General features: G+C 40.8%; 1 protein-coding gene across 4 annotated transcripts in view; it reads left to right on the top strand.

The window, feature by feature from the left end:
- Positions 1-1,893: 1,893 nt before the first annotated feature.
- adamts10 (ADAM metallopeptidase with thrombospondin type 1 motif, 10) overlaps positions 1,894-16,991 on the top strand; it is a 39,421-nt gene continuing 24,323 nt past the window's right edge. For 3 of the 4 annotated variants that reach the window (XR_010166410.1, XM_063890942.1, XM_063890941.1), the window contains exons 1-7: positions 1,894-1,990; positions 6,482-6,870; positions 12,075-12,214; positions 12,330-12,539; positions 14,837-15,005; positions 15,462-15,664; positions 16,789-16,872. Coding sequence is in view for 3 of the 4 variants with exons in the window: in XM_063890942.1 (XP_063747012.1) it covers positions 6,768-6,870; positions 12,075-12,214; positions 12,330-12,539; positions 14,837-15,005; positions 15,462-15,664; positions 16,789-16,872 (909 nt within the window). In the remaining variant the exon portion in view is untranslated. Of the gene's footprint in view, positions 1,991-6,481; positions 6,871-12,074; positions 12,215-12,329; positions 12,540-14,836; positions 15,006-15,461; positions 15,665-16,788; positions 16,873-16,991 lie in introns of those variants that run through there. The other variant, XM_063890943.1, reaches the window with a different exon arrangement.

Raw genomic sequence — 16,991 nt, 5'->3', positions numbered from 1 at the left:
AACGTTCATGCAGTGTGAATTAGTGCCATCATTGGGGTTGTTTTTTTTCATTGAATATTATAAGAATGTGAATGTAGCCGACCATAAATGTAAACTACCTTTTGGCCACCGTAGTATTGTGCTACCGCCCACTTCTGCATTCCATTCACTTGGTAAACAATATTTAAACATCTGATACCTGATAGTTCTGTCCCGTTCGAGCGAGACGTTTCCGGTAAGACTCCACAATCATCGAGGTAGTGGCACTGTTAGGCTCTGGTTGCTGACTTTTATACCTTACTCCAGCAGAATGTAGCTTTGTCCGTGACGGTAACAAGACCAGCGGTACTGTGTGGGTTAGTGAGGGGGTGCGCTTTCCGAGATACATAAGATTGTCCGCCACTGCTGTTTTGATTTGTTAAAGTAGTTCGTTTTTGATGCCTTTGTTTACATTGTTGTTCCAATTTCTAATCTTCCAAGAGTATTAGTGTTTTCATTATCTGTGTAAATCTGTATCCAATGAGCTGATATACTGTTGTGTTTTGTGTCTTTTACGAGGGATCCAGCGCCCGTGTGTGTGTGTGTGTGTGTGTGTGTGTGTGTGTGTGTGTGTGTGTGTGTGTGTGTGTGTGTGTGTGTGTGTGTGTGTGTGTGTGTGTGTGTGTGTGTGTGTGTGTGTGTGTGTGTGTGTGTGTGTGTGTGTGTGTGTGTGTGTGTGTGTGTGTGTGTGTGTGTGTGTGTGTGTGTGTGTGTGTGTGTGTGTGTGTGTGTGTGTGTGTGTGTGTGTGTGTGTGTGTGTGTGTGTGTGTGTGTGTGTGTGTGTGTGTGTGTGTGTGTGTGTGTGTGTGTGTGTGTGTGTGTGTGTGTGGTCAGTTTTTCTAGGCTGGATACCATTTTAAATAATATTGTTGTTGCTGAATTCCTCATAAATTGTTGCTTTTACTGGTTGAAGTACTGTTTATAATGTATTACATTTGTCTGATTATTTATAAATAAATATCATACTCTTGGGAGTAAATCCTTGTCTTGATCCTTTTTGTTGACTGCCAACTGTATCGTCTTTCTAATTGAATCTGAGGAGTTTTGTTGTTTGATAGATTTGAGATAAAGGGCCAATTTGATCAGTAGAACAGCTAACTTTAGGCCTTGTGCACGGCCGCGGTTACATTATAGCTCCAGTAGACTTCTCTGCTCTCAAAAAGTTTGAAATAATCGAAATGAATAAAGGCTATACTTTTACTTATTAACGACAAATTCAGTCAATCTTAGCCTAAAACATGGTATTAACCTAATTTTAGGAAACACAACATAGAGTTTTAATTTGTATTTACTTTATCAGCATGTCTTTACCTAACATAGGACCTACAATAAAATAACATGTTTAAGGAAAAGTAATGTCATTTGACAAAAAATATAATGCAAACCCTCCTTTGTTATTAAAACATTAAGGAAACATCTCAGGGTTGCAATCTCTCATACAGTGACTCCTCCCTTGGCCCATAATGGGAATGGGCCATTGCTTGTGCCAGGCGAAAAAGAAAACTATGCAAACCAAATTGTTTGATGTATGATGCAGCTGTTAACATATATCTTCAGTTCATTGATGATATAGGAGAGAAGTCATGGGGCTACGGCTGAACCAAGGTCAGTGCTTTTGTTTGTTGCCTAAAATAAAAAGTGTACAGAGCAGTAATGCAATTAACAATAAGGATTATAATAAACATAAGTATTTAACTATACCAGCTGTGTGACCATACACACTCAATTCAGCTCATTATTTGACCCAAAAACTGCAAATGTCCTTTGCAGTTCCGACTTTTATTTTGCAAGCTGCAACCGGAAGTCCAATAAAGTAAGTGTGGGTGAGTCGACAAATCTGTTGCTCCGTGCTGCTGGAAGTGGAAGAAGTTGAGTCTCCTCAGTCACCCGCCGGCGCCGCCTCTTCTCCGCTCCGCTGCGGTGGACAGAGGACAGACTCACAGCGGAAACTTCTGCAGGGGACACGGGGAAGGTAGGTCAGCGAGCCCGGCCACACTCTCTGTTTAAATGCACACCTCTGGAGGAAAGCGGTCATGCCATGATGCGGACGTGAAGCTGCTCTCAACTACAAAAAGGCTTATTTTTCCTTTTCATTTGCAGACTTCGAATGTCGCTCGTTTTGCCTCTTAGCTTTTATATTGTTACCAAAGGATCATGGTATGCATGTAAGAATTCAAATTTGCTCTAATATATTTGTGTACTACATTAGGGTATTTCTCCTAAGCTCAACGTTTTAATTAGCTCAAGATAAAATATTTATGGTTTGAATCGCCTCATTGGCTGATAGCAAGACAGTCCAGTGTGTGTGTGTGCATGTGTGTGCATGTGTGTGCAAGGATGATGTGGCTGACAGCAGACGTCAGGTACATTGACTAGGAGTAACATGTAGCTCATTGATTGAAAACAACTGCAGTAATTCAGCAGGAAAACACTATCTATAAGGATACTATATTGTATGTATTGTAGGGATTGATTTATTATACTTCAAAAAGGCAGTTTTTATATTATCTACTGGAAAAAACATAATGTGATTATATGTAGGACTTGTTTGTGCATGCCAATATTTGGTCCCTCAAAATGCATCAGAAATGAGTCTTTTCTGACTTTGCAAGAAATCTGCAGGTTTAGGGTTAGGTCATGCATTATTGATATTTGTGAGTCATTCATCAGTTTTTGGTAGAATTAATATATCCTCTTAAAATGTGATTGACATATTTGTTTGCATATTCTGGTGGTAGATATATTATAAGATCTGTTTTTCACGTTTTTTTCACATTAGATGCACAATCTGCATTACTTTATGCATGTTGATAACTGATGTGGACTGATGTCTGCCAATGTGACTAAACTGAGTATATTTGGTGTCTTTGTAGTCCTTAAGAAGATACAAACAACTATGGAGAAATTAATATGATAAAAGACAGAAAGAGAAAACCTTCCTCTACCATCTGTGCTGTGTTCCCAGTGCTGCTGGCTGACTTACTTAGTGTTGAGTCAGCTCTCTCTCTCTCTCTGTCTTTCTGTCTTTCTCTCTCTCTCTCTCTCTCTCTCTCTCTCTCTCTCTCTCTCTCTCTCTCTCTCTCTCTCTCTCTCTCTCACTAAATATTGTTTCAGACTCGAGAGGCACATTTTCAGAGTTAGGGGAGCACATCCGAGGTTCTGTGGCCTGTTTATGTTCCCACTTTTCATCTGCACACTGTTTATTTGGGGAAATTGAGAAAGGAATGCCTGCCTCTTTCTCTTTCTGTCTTGGTAGCAGACAGAGAGAATGAGGGTTTAGTCTAGGAAATATCCCCCGGTTCTTTGCTTTATTTCTATCACCTGTTCAGGGTTTCATGTGGAGCTCTTTTTGAAGCTATAGTCTTATGGAAGGAGTCATTTTTGCTGAGGCATTCTGAAACACTCCATCTGACTTGTGACATTCGTCTTATTTAGTTATTTACACAGCCTCACAGTGTTATTAGGAAGGAGAATCCACACCACTAGTTTACTGAAATAATAAACTGAACCTAAAGCTGATTCATGAGCTACTCCCGGATCAAAGTGGAAGCAGTATGTATGTGTATGTGAGTGGGGGGAGTGCTAGACTTGAAGCTAAGCTGAGGGACACTTAGCATCTGTTCGCTCCACACAGACTTTACTTTGAGCCGGTCATATGGTTTTGATTAACGTGCTAGTTTTTCGGATAGCTCCACTTTCCCTGGCAACAGTTAAAGACAAGGACAGCATAGTTAGCTGTAGTCTTTAAAAGAAAAAGAAAAAACTCACTGTACATCCCTTAAACCACATTAAAAGCAGCTGTCAGTAGTGGATGACAAGATGAAAAAACGACGTGTCAAACTGGATCCACTGGCGTGATTGCATTGCCATTTGGGCCCGTCCTAAAATCCCCACCTTATTATCCTGAGCGGTCCAACTTTTCTCTCTTGTTAACAATGACCCCTTTCTTCTCCCCTTGTTCTTTTCTCTTTTGCAAATTGTGATTGCGTTGGAAATTGTGTGGCCTGTCTGCAGCTCAGACCACTTTCTCTCTTGGCCGCGATTGCAGCTTCATGCTCGATATTTGCAGCTAATCCAAGGAAAACACAGAGCGGAGAGTCGGAGAGCTTGGCTTGCTGACAAACATACGTTTTTTATTTTGCTCAAAAGTGATACAGCCCAGAGGGAAGGTTTTACACAACAGACCGCAGAAGATCTATGACACCATCACCTCTGCAAGACAGCTCTCTCTTAATTTAGCTGCAATTCTGTGTGGTTTATAATGGGGCAATAATTTACCAAGAAGGCAGTGTTGTTGTGAGGATCTTTTGAAGGCTGTTCACAAATCTCTTTAAGCAGCTTCACTTAAAACCACCAAGGGAAAGCACTGGGGGGTCGGTTTCCCCCTTTTTTTCTTGTTTAAATAAACAATGAGAGTAAGATGTAATGAAAAGCATTTGATATCAAGCAGCAAGTTTAATAACCCCACAATAAATTGAGAGAGGGAGCAGAAGAAGTAATGAAAATGGAGTAAAGTTTGGCTTTTGCAGGAAATGACTGGGAGAAAGCCTTAGGGAGGGAAGAGAGAAAGACTTTCCGTTGTACCACGTATGAGAGAAGCTGCAACATTAAAAAGCCCCCTCAGTGTTTTTAAAGAAAGCTCTCTTTTTACTATACCTTCTCATTGTTTTTCAAATGAAATAAAAGGCACATTAGTGCTCTTTTCAAAGTCATTCCTTCACACTCAGTTCAGCACTAAAACTCAAGAATGGTTCTCCCAGCTGGCTCGAACAACTTACACTCCACTGTCTCTCTTTCATTCCCCTCGGGCTTTGCATTCGTTTTTTCCCTCCTCTTTTCAGGAGGCAACTTGTTCCCCCTGCTCTCGTCACCAAAAGGTTTCCCATCTGCTTCCGATTACCTTTGGCTGCAGTTGGTTTGCCGCCAGCCATCTGGGGCAGTGTGGCGTCTCCGCTCGCTCTTTTCTCCCCAGACGGCACTGAGGGAAGGATGAAGGGGAGGCAGGGGAGGACAAGAGTGAGCCGGGTGGGCAAACTTTTCTGGAGAATAGCAAGGATTGGTTTATTTTATCTGACGCTGCAATCCATAGTCAAGAAACACAAGTCAAACAGAAGGGCACCCATAAAATGTGAGTCCCGAGCTTGGCTCTGGTCTTCTTCATAATTGGTACTGTGGGTCGTTTTCCTTTGTCATTATAAAAACAGATCCTCTTATGTTGGTTTGTCAGTAAAGAACCCAATTAAAATAAGTTGGTTTATGTTTAGTGCAGGACATTTAAATTAGTAGTTTGGAAAATGAACAAGAGACCCAAGTTTTACATCTTTGATGTAAGTCTGGTCGAACTGTTACCTCCAAATGATAATTTAGCGCTGTCTCTTCTAAAATGTTAAACCATAATTAGCGTTTACTGGTTGAGAAAAACAATGAATTTCACTGGCATTGTGAAGTAGTATGCAAATGACATTCAACTAAGTGGCCAGATAATTAACTGGTCCCACCAATGTGTCCTGTAATAAGTGCTCTGCTGAAATGAAGACCTCGGTAATCAATAATTTCACGCAATTCAATGACAATGTCGTAGCATGAATCTTATTTAAAAAAAAGCAGTAGCAGTAGTGGAAAAGCAATAATTGGTGCTGGATTTTGTTTCTCCACCAAGGAGCAATGACAAAAGGTTTTTCCATAAAATTTATGTTCAGCTCAATATATATATTAGTAAAATCATAAAACTAAATATCTAAAAGGACCCATATTAAGAGTGTTGTTCATGTTATGTGAAAGTACTTTAAAACTTTTGTTTAGGCTATAATTATCACAGTAATCTACACTTTCTCAAATGTAAACAAGCTTCATATAGGCACTTATACCATCCGTCTGCATGCCTGCCAATTAGTAAGCTGTACAGTCAGGCAACCAGCCAGCAAGTCACTCAGGCATACAACCCACCACCACAGTCAGCGAAGCAGTGATGGCTACCTGCTGCTCCTCTCAAATTGGCTCATTTTACCCACAGAGCCTCTGACATAATACCCACTTCAAGCCCTGTTTGGGCATTAAGCGCAGCTTTTTACAAGATCAATGGCTTTCTTTGTGTTTGAACTCTTTCCGGTGGGCAGGCAGCTTAAAGAGCGGAGCCTCAGGGGCCCCAGGTTGGGACCTGCTGTTGTCTCCAGTCATCAGAGTGAAAGACAGGGTGTTTGCCCTTCGCCAAAGCCAAGATTGATTAGCTGAAGGAACAAAGCAGGACTGGGCAGTCCTTAATTGGACACTGAATATGAACTGGGTAGATTTGTGCTGTTAAACTGGGAACTGCATGGGTCAAAGAGATCTCATGCTCTCTCTTATTTAACCTGAGTTTTACTATGCCTGCTTTGTTCCTCCCTTTTTAGCCTAAATCTGACTCTCACACCATTATTCCCCTCCATTTCCTGGCCTTCCTCATTAAACAACTTCTCTTTCACAGGGATATAGAAAGGAGTCTGAACCTGACACTGCTGCTGAGCCCCTTCAGATCTGTCTCTTCTCCTCTGAGGACTCTTCAAGGCTCCCTCCACACCTGCTGATCCACAAACTGCAGCGGAGCCATGTCTATCTGATCCCACAGGTCTACAGCAGCCATGGCCAAAACAAGCGCTGAGCCGTCCCACTGCTAGGCGTTGGGGCATCCGAGAGGGCAGAAGACATGTTGGGACAGAGGCCCGGGGACCACTGCACTGAAATCTGTTACTATAGCAACTACTGTAGTAACCATGGAAACGCTATGGAGGACGGGTCTGTTTTGCACTGTCATCATCGTCATGGTTGCCACAGAGGTCGAAGGAGGTCACAGAGATGAGTTCGCCCAGTCACAAGGTGAGAGGAGGTGATTACATACACATCAAATACCTGACAAATTATAGTAATAACAAAAAAATAACCGTAGCCAATCTTGTAAATTGATATGGATCACGGCCCACAATAGGCTAATGTACCCACAGGAAGTAAGGATAGGTACCACAGTATGAATGTTATGGCCAAAGCTCCAATGATGGATAAATAGATCTGAAACTAAGAGTCACCAACTCAGGAGTGTTGGTATTGAAAAAGGCCTGAGGACTGAGACGTGTACTGTCCTATTATTAAATGGATGAATTTAAAATGTCAAACCATTTTAAACAAAATTCACAAGTATCTTAGTATGCCTAACAGTTAATCAAAATCAGTTTTAGGTATACCCTCTATTCTATAGCTATTACCCAAAACCTGGTAATATATGAACATGTGTTAATGATTTCCCACCAAAAACAGCAAAGTCAGCCGCCCCAGTCTTTGAGCAGGTCTAATGCGAGGTTGCATAACACTGGTCGACCAAACCAGAGTTAGAATTAAACCCACAGTATATTATGTTATATTATATATTTTATTTTCAGAGCCTTTCAATATATTTTACTTTACGGCGACCAGAGTGAAATCAGTGTTTTTATTTAAACACAATCTACTCATTACATTACATTAACCATACCCATGTGAAGAAAATAATAACGTTTTCTATATTTAATTTATTCTTTACTTGTCATTAAAGGATTCCTTGTTTGTTCCTCGTAGAAAGTATTATTTTTCTTCCTGAGCTGTAGAAAAAAATGTTCAGGTCAGCCTGACCATCTGAGGTACACTTCAGACCTACAGGTCTGTGGCTGCTGAACTTGAACTCCGCTTCAACAAATCATGTGGCTGTGGTACAGCCACGTGCCCCCCACCATCTCAAACAACACAGTCTCTCATGTTCAAAGAGAAGCTGGAGCGCCTGAAAACCCCTGAAGGCAAAGAATTACATTTGCAGTGTCCCTGTCTCGTCACCCTGAACAAGGCTATGATTGTGTATTTCCTAAACTTAACCTTTGACCCCCTCCAGCCATTTGTCTCAAATTGTCTGCCACGCTGCTCTCTTAAATAACCCTCCCCTCCAACCCTGATGTGGCTCATTCCACAGGTACAGATTGTTTGGTCCTAAAGCCTGCAATACCTAACTTTTTTGAATTACCAAGAACAAATAACTCTGTATAATTTAAGAGGGGTTGTTTTAGCGATGAACCTACCAAGAACTGTTTTCTCTTCAGCAAACCTGCTCCAATCAATTGTGTTTTCAAACCGTAGAGGGCAGCTGAATAAGCCACAAAAGCTTTTTTGCCAACTGTTAAAGGATCTAAGTGCATACATATATCATCTTCCTGTTTACAGGAGGAAGACAGAGAATGATCATCCTACAGTGAGCACTCGTGCCACCAATTCTCTCTCTTGTAGTTAGTACTGATGGAATGGTCACAGATTATTCCTACCCATAAAGTAGTTTTTTGAAACAAGGCATTTTGGTCTGAATTGCCATTAAGGTGTGTCTGGGTTTAGGGAGGGACAGTTTCCATCCAGAATATTTCCTTCCACTATTTGTATTTGCTGATAACAGAAAACAGGGTGATGCCTGCTTCAGGGTGAAACCTTTCAGGGGTCCTGTTAAATTTAGCAGGCATGTTTCCACTCTGTTTGCTCTTTGCTTTGATGTGTACTTACTGTAACATAGTCAAATGCTGAATAGCTAAGGGCTCAGTTTGCAAACTGTTAAAGGATATTATATCAAATATGTGTACTATTGAATTCTCTCAGGGTCGACTTAAGAACACTGTGAATGAATAGTCTCATTGCATATAGTGTAAAACTAATGTATATACGTAGAAATAGTAGAAATTGGAGGTATTTTGATAGAATGCAGTTGTAAAAAGTCTTAAAACATTCCTCATCCATTTCATTAAGTCATAAAATACTTCCGCTTAAACGTTTAGTTCAAACTACATAGTAATTAGTTTTACTGGTTTTCATTAGTCTACATTTTATTCTGTGTGAGGTCTCATTAATTTCTTCCTTGGAGGTGAGGTACATCTACTTCATTAACACCCTACCCTTATTTTCTCTCCTGGAGCTTTTCCTTTGCTTCAAAGGTAATGGTTATCCCACCTGCCTTATAACTTGTGGTGTTTTTTCAGGGCAGGAAGGATGTATTTCTGGGAAAGCAAGAGTTGAACCATCAGTTTCCAGGATGGTTAGGTTTGTTTGTAAACCAGTTTGTAATCTATTGATTACCATTAACATAGTCTAAACGTCACTTGTACTGTTCAAATGATTTTAACCAGATTATTTAAACTAACCACAACACTTGCCTCTTTCTTGGACTTACGGCACTGCACAGAGGCATAACGGCTTCCCATGAGTCCAGTGGGCCGCAGGCATGTTTAGCTAAGTTAAACAAGTTATTTATAACATGGCTCGCTTAAATCACGTTAATATAAATGAGAGCAAGAAACTGAGTGTGGGTCGATCAAGCGTTTGCGGATCGGTTAATTTAATCTGATGAGCATGAAAGCTTGCCATGACTACCTGCTGCTTTGCTAGCGCTAGTTTGTTTACAAACCCTCCTGAGCAATTAAACTGACGTTGATACACGATATAGAGAAAAGTATTGGGACACCTCGGATCACACCTACAGGAGCTTTTATGACATTCCATTACAAATTCTTCGGCATTAATATGATGTTGGTCCCCCCTTTGCAGCTAAAACAACTTCCACTGTTCTGGGAAGGCTTTCTACAAGATTTTGGAGTGTGTCAGTGGGAATTTTTGCCCATTCATCCAGAAGAGAATTTGTGAGGTCAGACACTAATGTTGGACAAGAGGGCCTGGCTCGCAATCTCCGTTGTAGTTCATCCCGAAGTTGTTCAGTGGGGTAGAGGTCACGGCTCTGTGCAGACCTGTGAAGTTCTTCCACACCAAACTCATCCTGCCATGCCTTTATGGACCTTGCTTTGTGCACTGGGGCACAGCCATGCTGGAACAGAAAAGGGCCTTCCCCAAACTGTTTCCACAAAGTTGGAAGCTTAGAATTGTCCAAAATGACTTGGTAAGATGAAGTATTAAGAATCCCTTTCACTGGAACTTAGGGGCCGAGGCCAACCGCAGAGAAAACACCCAATAGCATTATCCCTCCTCCACCTAACTTTACAGTTGGCACAATGCAGTCAGGCAGGTAACATTCTCCTGGCATTCACCAAACCCAGACTCATCCATCAGACTGCCAGATAGAGAAGCGTGATTGGTCACTCCACAAAACATGTTTCCACTGCTCCAGAGTCCAGTGGCGGCGCGCTTTACACCACTCCATCCGACGCTTGGCGTTGTGCTTGGTGATGTAAGACTTTCATGCAGCTTCTCGACCATGAAAACCCATGTCATGAAGCTCCCGGCACACAGTTTTGGTGCTGATATTAATGCCAGAGCAGGTTTGGAACTCTTCATTTATTGAGTCAGCAGAGCTTTAGCCACTTTTACGCACTGTGCGCCTCAGCACTCGACGACCCTGATCTGTAACTTTATGTGGTCTGCTACTCCGTGGCTGAGTTGCTGTCCTTCCTAACATTTCCACTTTGCAATAATACCTCTTGCAGTTGATCGTGGAATATCTAGGAGAGAATAAATTTCACAAACTGGCCGGCAACATATTACAGTACCACATTCAAATCCAGTGAGCTCTTTTGAACCACCCCTTTCTTTCACAAATGTTTATATAGGCAGACTGCATGGCTAGGTGCTTGATTTTATACACCTGTGGCAATGGGACTGGCTGAAACACCTGAATTAAATGATGAAGAGGAGTGTCTCAATACTTTTGTCTATATAGTGTACATCTGTTCTTTTTTCCAAACTTCCCCCCCAAAATCTCCTACTTCCCTCATTTGATTGTTATCTATAGCCGCTGCCTTCATTATTGCTACCCAGCCGCTGTGTGTGTAATTTTAGATCTTAAATTAGAGTTTCTGTTATCAGTTAAAAGTTAAGTCAACTACCTAAATGTCTTAAGCTAACCTGTTGCTAATGCAACGTTAGAGCTAGCTGTTGATGTTTGACATTAGTATATGGATGGGCTGATTTCTTTTGAGGTCTGAAAACAATATAGACAGATTAATAGATTTTTAGGCAAGTAGCGCTTGATGTATCGAGAGGGAGTCGTTATTCTGTGTAAATGTAATAGTTCAGTGAAACAGTTATGAATTAAACCCACCCCTCACAGGCAGAAAATGTTAAGAGCAATATTTACACATGGTTTTACACATAGTGTTACTAACACAGTAAAAAAATACCCTTTTTGTGCCTAATCTTGGAATTGCATTGCATCTTTCTCTGATGTGTATCCATCATTGAGCTGTCTTGTGTTTTCAGGGTTTTACAAGCATTTCAAGCTAAAACTTCACAGGCTGTCCCTCTTTCTCAAACCCTCATTTCAAGAAGTGCACCGACATACCAAGTGGAAGAAACTTAAACTTCAAATAAAAATACTAAAAATGTTTCATTCACCATTTGTTAAACAAAGCCATTGCCCATTTTTGTGACTTAGCCCTAAAATGCAGAGTATATTTTTAACTTTATTCTCCATTTTGAAAATACAGTGCAACTTCACAAGTTCCATGTGAAGGCAGCATTTATAATTGTGCTTACTGTTTATTCAAGCCAGACGTATCCGCTGCCTTCAGAGAGTTTTTTCCTATAACAGAGCTCTCCAAGTCTGTACCAGGGAACTCTGATCTCTGGGTAATTACTCAGTGTGGGAAGGGGCTGCGGCCCCACCAAGTGAGGCCAAAGATTTGATGAAAACTGGGCTCATTTGCTGGTGACCTTTCCCCGTTAGTTAGCTGACGTTGGCTGTTTGGAGCCGTGTATGTTTGGACAATAAATCTCCACCAGGCCCGGCACAGACTGGGAGAGACAGGAAGTATACAGTTTCAGGGTAACTATGGCAACATCCCTTTGGCCTCATGCGGGAAGGAGCTCATGGAGTGGAGGGAACTTGTCAGTAATGGGCCAAAAAGCCTGCAAGTTTCTCTTTGCCAACTGGGTTACTCTCTCAATAAAAAGACACACAGTGTTATTCAAAATAAGCAATCCCCAAATCCTGGACTATTTTAATTAGGGTCAATCAGATTAAGCTGCGTTTTGGCTTTATTAAGTTAAACTCTGATTTGTTTCTCTCCCTCTAGCTGCCTTCCTGTCCAGTCTAGGCCAGTATGAGATAGCCATCCCAATACGTGTAGAACCAAATGGCGAGACTATGGATGCAGAAACGCCTCCACATCACAGAAGAAGAAGACGCAGCACTGAAGACAGACTACCTGACTCTGTAATATACTTTTGGAAAATCACTTTTTAGTTTTGTTTGTCTTTAATGTATGCACATAAATTATTGTTAAATTAGAGATTTTTTTAACTGAACTCTCTCCTTCTCTATCTATTAGCTCTTCTACCAGCTGTCCACGTCACGTAACAACTTCCTGCTGAACCTGACGCTGCAGGGAGGCCTGCTGTCCCGGCAGTTCAGGGTGGAGTATTGGAAGAAAGGTCGTTTAGCCTGGAGTCATCCTTACTCTCCCCATTGCCATTATGTAGGACACCTCCAAGACCAGCCGCATTCAAGCAAAGTGGCCCTGAGCAACTGTAACGGCCTGGTAAGACTTAAAACCTGCAAGTCTAATCCACATCTAATACACTGAGTGAGGTCAGCGGCAGCCGTGCTGGCCAAGCAAATGAGGGATCAGCTATGCTTGATTTGGACATCAAAGCTTGACAATTAAATAAGGTTTGAGCACTCGAGCCTGCTTTAATCTTTCAAACCAACCAGTGTGTTCCTCAAAAATGAGAAGGCACTGGAAATGAAATCCTAAAAAAGGTACTATAATTATTTGTGTTATAGATTTGTATCCATGCAGATATTTAATCGCGTTTATAGGACATTATGATGATGTTGTTAAATATCCAGTGCAACAACTTCAGGCCTACAAACTTTGACCACCATTTAACCTTCAGGTACCTGCAGATGCAAACAAGCTTTATAGCTAATTCCGGCTCAAAATGTGTGTTCTGCATGGCCCATGTTCTATATACTAATAAACTAAAAGAAATCTACATATTACTTTTCGATTCCCTTTGGTCTTTCAAAAGATTTTTGCCATGTTCACAACAAGCCATATAGAATGGAGGGGTAACAGAAGTTGTGCATTGACAATCTAATACTTAAACTACAGAAATGTTGGTTTATTTATCATGAAAGATAAACTTTGGCAGACATTGGTGTTTATGTTTGTTTGGTTTTCAGGCAGTTTCATCTAAAATAGTGCCAAGTCAAAGTTTTCCTGTTTAAATTACTTGGATTTTGATCTGAACACTATTTAAAGTTGGAAACTTGTAATAACCATAACTCAAATACGACCTGGCATGGCCATGTATGAATTGAACAAACTTGATGAGGCAAATTAAGATTATATATATATATATATATATATATATATATATATTAGTGTTGATTTAAACCATTCAGCAACAATGACATTTGAAGTGCTTAACATAATGAAAAAATGTAAAAGAAACACACCACAGAAAAACACTCAAATACAATGACACTGGCTCTAGATGTTAACACTCTTTTTAGGCAAGACTCAATTTGTAGAAATGATGATATTCAGCACTCGATTTAACATAAGTGATTAAAGTAAATCCATAAAGAATGAATAGTTTTTTTTTTAACGTAGAAAGAAATGCAAATCCTCCCTAAAGCTTTGTTAAGTGAGCCCTGTTCTGGCATGGGAACAATGCATGGGTGTTGTTAAACAGATCAGCACCTTCAGCACTTTGTTTGACGTGTAACATCTACCTATAACCCACAATGCATAATGTCATCAATGCAAATCATCAATTTCATTTTGTATATTTCCCACTCTCATAAAGTCATCAGCGTGTTACTGCCACAAAAAACGATCAAAGTTAGTTCCATATATGAATCACTGGACTGGATAACCTAATTGTCATGCATCATTTTGTTGGCTGAAATAATGTTCACGCATTCACAGCACTGTGTAACTGTGTATCCTCTCACTACAAACAGCAGGCTCCAAAATAACAGTTGTATACACAGCTGAGGATTAGATGTGCTCACAAAGCGTTAATAAGCAGCACACTTAATTACGGTTGGTCAGACCAGCATGAGCACATTCACCAGCGAGCGGGTGGTGTGTCCAGGGGAGCATCACTAACTTTATTATGGGATTAAAGGCACTTTAAAGGCCGCCGCAGTGAGTCGAGGTGAGACGCTCGCTCTGACTGGGCCAACACATCTGAGCAGATTCAAAGGAAGTGTTAGTGTATCACTCTCTGTCTCACTCTCATTTTTCCCGCTCTCATTCACTCTTTCATGCTCTCATGTGTGATTGTGAGTTTTTGTGTTTGTGAATCGAATATCTCTCACTAAAGGCTTTGTAACTGCTGCTAGTATTGTACTCAACACATGTTAACGAAGAAATTATATTATGACTGCTAACGTAATATAAACTGATGTGCCTCTTTCACTCACTATGAAAAGTTCTCATTTTCAAATAAACTACATAGAAAGTGATCGTACATGGAGTTCAGAAATGTCAACAAAACTAAACCCTGTGCTCAAAATCTGCTGCAGTGGAAGCCCAGAGGTTGTTATGAAGCCTGACCCTCTCCAGCTGCCAATTTCTGACCCATTAGCAGGAGGATCCCTCAGAGGGCCTCAGACTCACTTCTGCTCACCTTAATTTACCTTGCCTGCTTTGTTGCTCTTTGTTTTGCTGTCTCTGAAGAACATAAGTGATTGATGTTGGTTGTATCATTAATGGAGCATTTTGCATGATATGTGTTATTTAATAATGTGACATTTGTTTCATGAAAACAATTATTCCTGTTATTCTATTCATTTCTATTCTACGTCTCTGTCTCTCTGCAGCAGGGGGTGATTGTTGCAGGGGGAGAGGAGTACCTGATTGAACCCCTTGTCTCACCAGATAACCAGACCAGGACGGAGCGGGGGGAGAGAGCAGAGGGGCGCCCCCATGTGGTTTACAAACGGTCATCGCTCCGCCATCAATACAAGGGCAAATCCTGTGGAGTCGTTGGTAAGAGGAGACATATTCTGGACTTTTTATTAGCAGAACGTTGGTCCAGACTGGAGGAGTAAACGTCCCCGGACTGATTTGCATAGCAGCCAGCAGCAGCAGATTGTGGTTGTGTCTGAGTTCCCACTTGTGATTGGGTGTGACTGAGTCTATGTTGCAGGGCGTTGCTGCAAAAGTATTTTCAGAAAACAATATTGTTACAAATAAAAAGTTAAAAACAACCCAAAGCTAACCATGTTTAGCCTGCTGTATATCAATTGAAATTGTGTTCAGACATCAGTCTGGTTGGTAGAGTGTTTTAATCATCATTAATCTCTCGGCCAGTTAGACCAAACGGAAAAAATATAGTGAGGGATTCCTTTTTCATTGTATAATTGGCTGAATTGCTACTGTGATTTTGTGAAATTTGTTTTCCTACTATATGCCATCAAATCGTGTTTGTGTGATCTCTCGCAGATGAGAAGCCAATGAAAGGTGCGTCATGGTGGCAGCGAACTCTAAAGACGCCTCCCCATCATGTCGGTCGTGGCCAACTGCCTCTAAAGCGTTCAGTTAGCCGCGAGCGCTACGTGGAAACGCTAGTAGTAGCTGACAAGATGATGGTGGGTTACCATGGTCGCAGAGACATCGAGCAGTACATCCTGGCTGTCATGAATATTGTAAGTTTCACAACACCAGAGATGCAAATTCACAATGTATTGACAAACCACTTTCCCAGTGTTATTGGAGTAATTACTGATGAATTCATTTCTCATGCATGGCAGATCTTTAAGCTTTAAGACAAGATGTTGTTTTGTTTTGTAAGCTTTCGAAAGGAATCAATCGGGTAATTGTGGTTTGTTTACTTGAGATCTAAACAAAACAGAGAGCAGGTTGGAGTCAAGTTCAGATTAAAGAATACATGTGTTTACAGTGTGCAATAAAAGTTTAGTGTGTAACTCAACGTTTTTGTGAAAAGGAAATATATCATTTTTTAGAGATACTATAGTGATGCCATTGTGTGTTCATGAAGAAACATGTTAAAACCAGTTAAAAATCCAAGTAAAGTAGATTCAGGCCAATTAACCGTTGGAAATGAAACTTGTTTATTTATAAATAAAATGCTCATATTTGGACTAATGTAGTTGCACGATTAATGGTTAGAGACAGAAAGGAAAACAAATGCTTAAACCTTTTCTATTTTATCCTAGTCCACATTTTGTCAGTCACGCTCAGGTTGCATGTCATCATCTAAACCGTTTTTTTGTCACTGCAAATCTTCTCACACACACAGTTAATCACTTTAAACCCATACACACGCATGTTAGGAATGTAGGTAATGAAGGGTTGGTCAGCCACTATTGTAACAAAGCAGGTTGCATCCGGAGTGTTACAGAATCACTGAAACCAACAGCGTCTCCTGAGTGGTGCGAAACAAAGCAGGACAAATTACAGCAGACACCACTAATGATAAGTGTCTGTAGTAGTGGTTCTAACTCTAGTTGTTTTTATTCGTGTTGGTGCTTTAACTCTTTAATCATTATTTACACTTGTGGTGCACTGACTTTACAGACTTTTTAAAATTCTCAGACCAGTCTGTTTTCTAGAAAAGTGTTTGGTTATAACGTAAAATTGATCTTGGTAGAGGAAAAGACAGGGATGAGTTCAAAGCACTCTTCTGTTCTCTCTTGTCATTGAGCATCTCTTACTACAACTGCATGTTGTCTGGGCTCCAATGTTCTGTGCTCCTCTGGTCTATCAACTCTTTTTAAGACTGGTCTTTTCTTGTTTCCCTGGAGGTCAGGTTGCCAAACTGTTCCAGGATTCTAGCCTGGGGAATGCAGTCAACATTGTAGTGACACGGCTCATCCTGCTGATGGAAGATCAGGTAAATAGACATTGCCACCTCCTCTAATAAAGTTGGGCAAGGTTCTCCTCTTCTCTCTGAATCTCTTTCTGTGCTTGTCTTTCCTTTGCTGACTGCAAAAAACTCTTCCCTGACAATCA

This window comes from Eleginops maclovinus, chromosome 9 (genome assembly GCF_036324505.1).
Source record: "Eleginops maclovinus isolate JMC-PN-2008 ecotype Puerto Natales chromosome 9, JC_Emac_rtc_rv5, whole genome shotgun sequence".
In the NCBI taxonomy this organism is placed as follows: domain Eukaryota; kingdom Metazoa; phylum Chordata; class Actinopteri; order Perciformes; family Eleginopidae; genus Eleginops; species Eleginops maclovinus.
The sequence above is the reverse complement of the archived record's forward strand: the minus strand, read 5'-3'. Positions and strand labels throughout refer to the sequence as shown.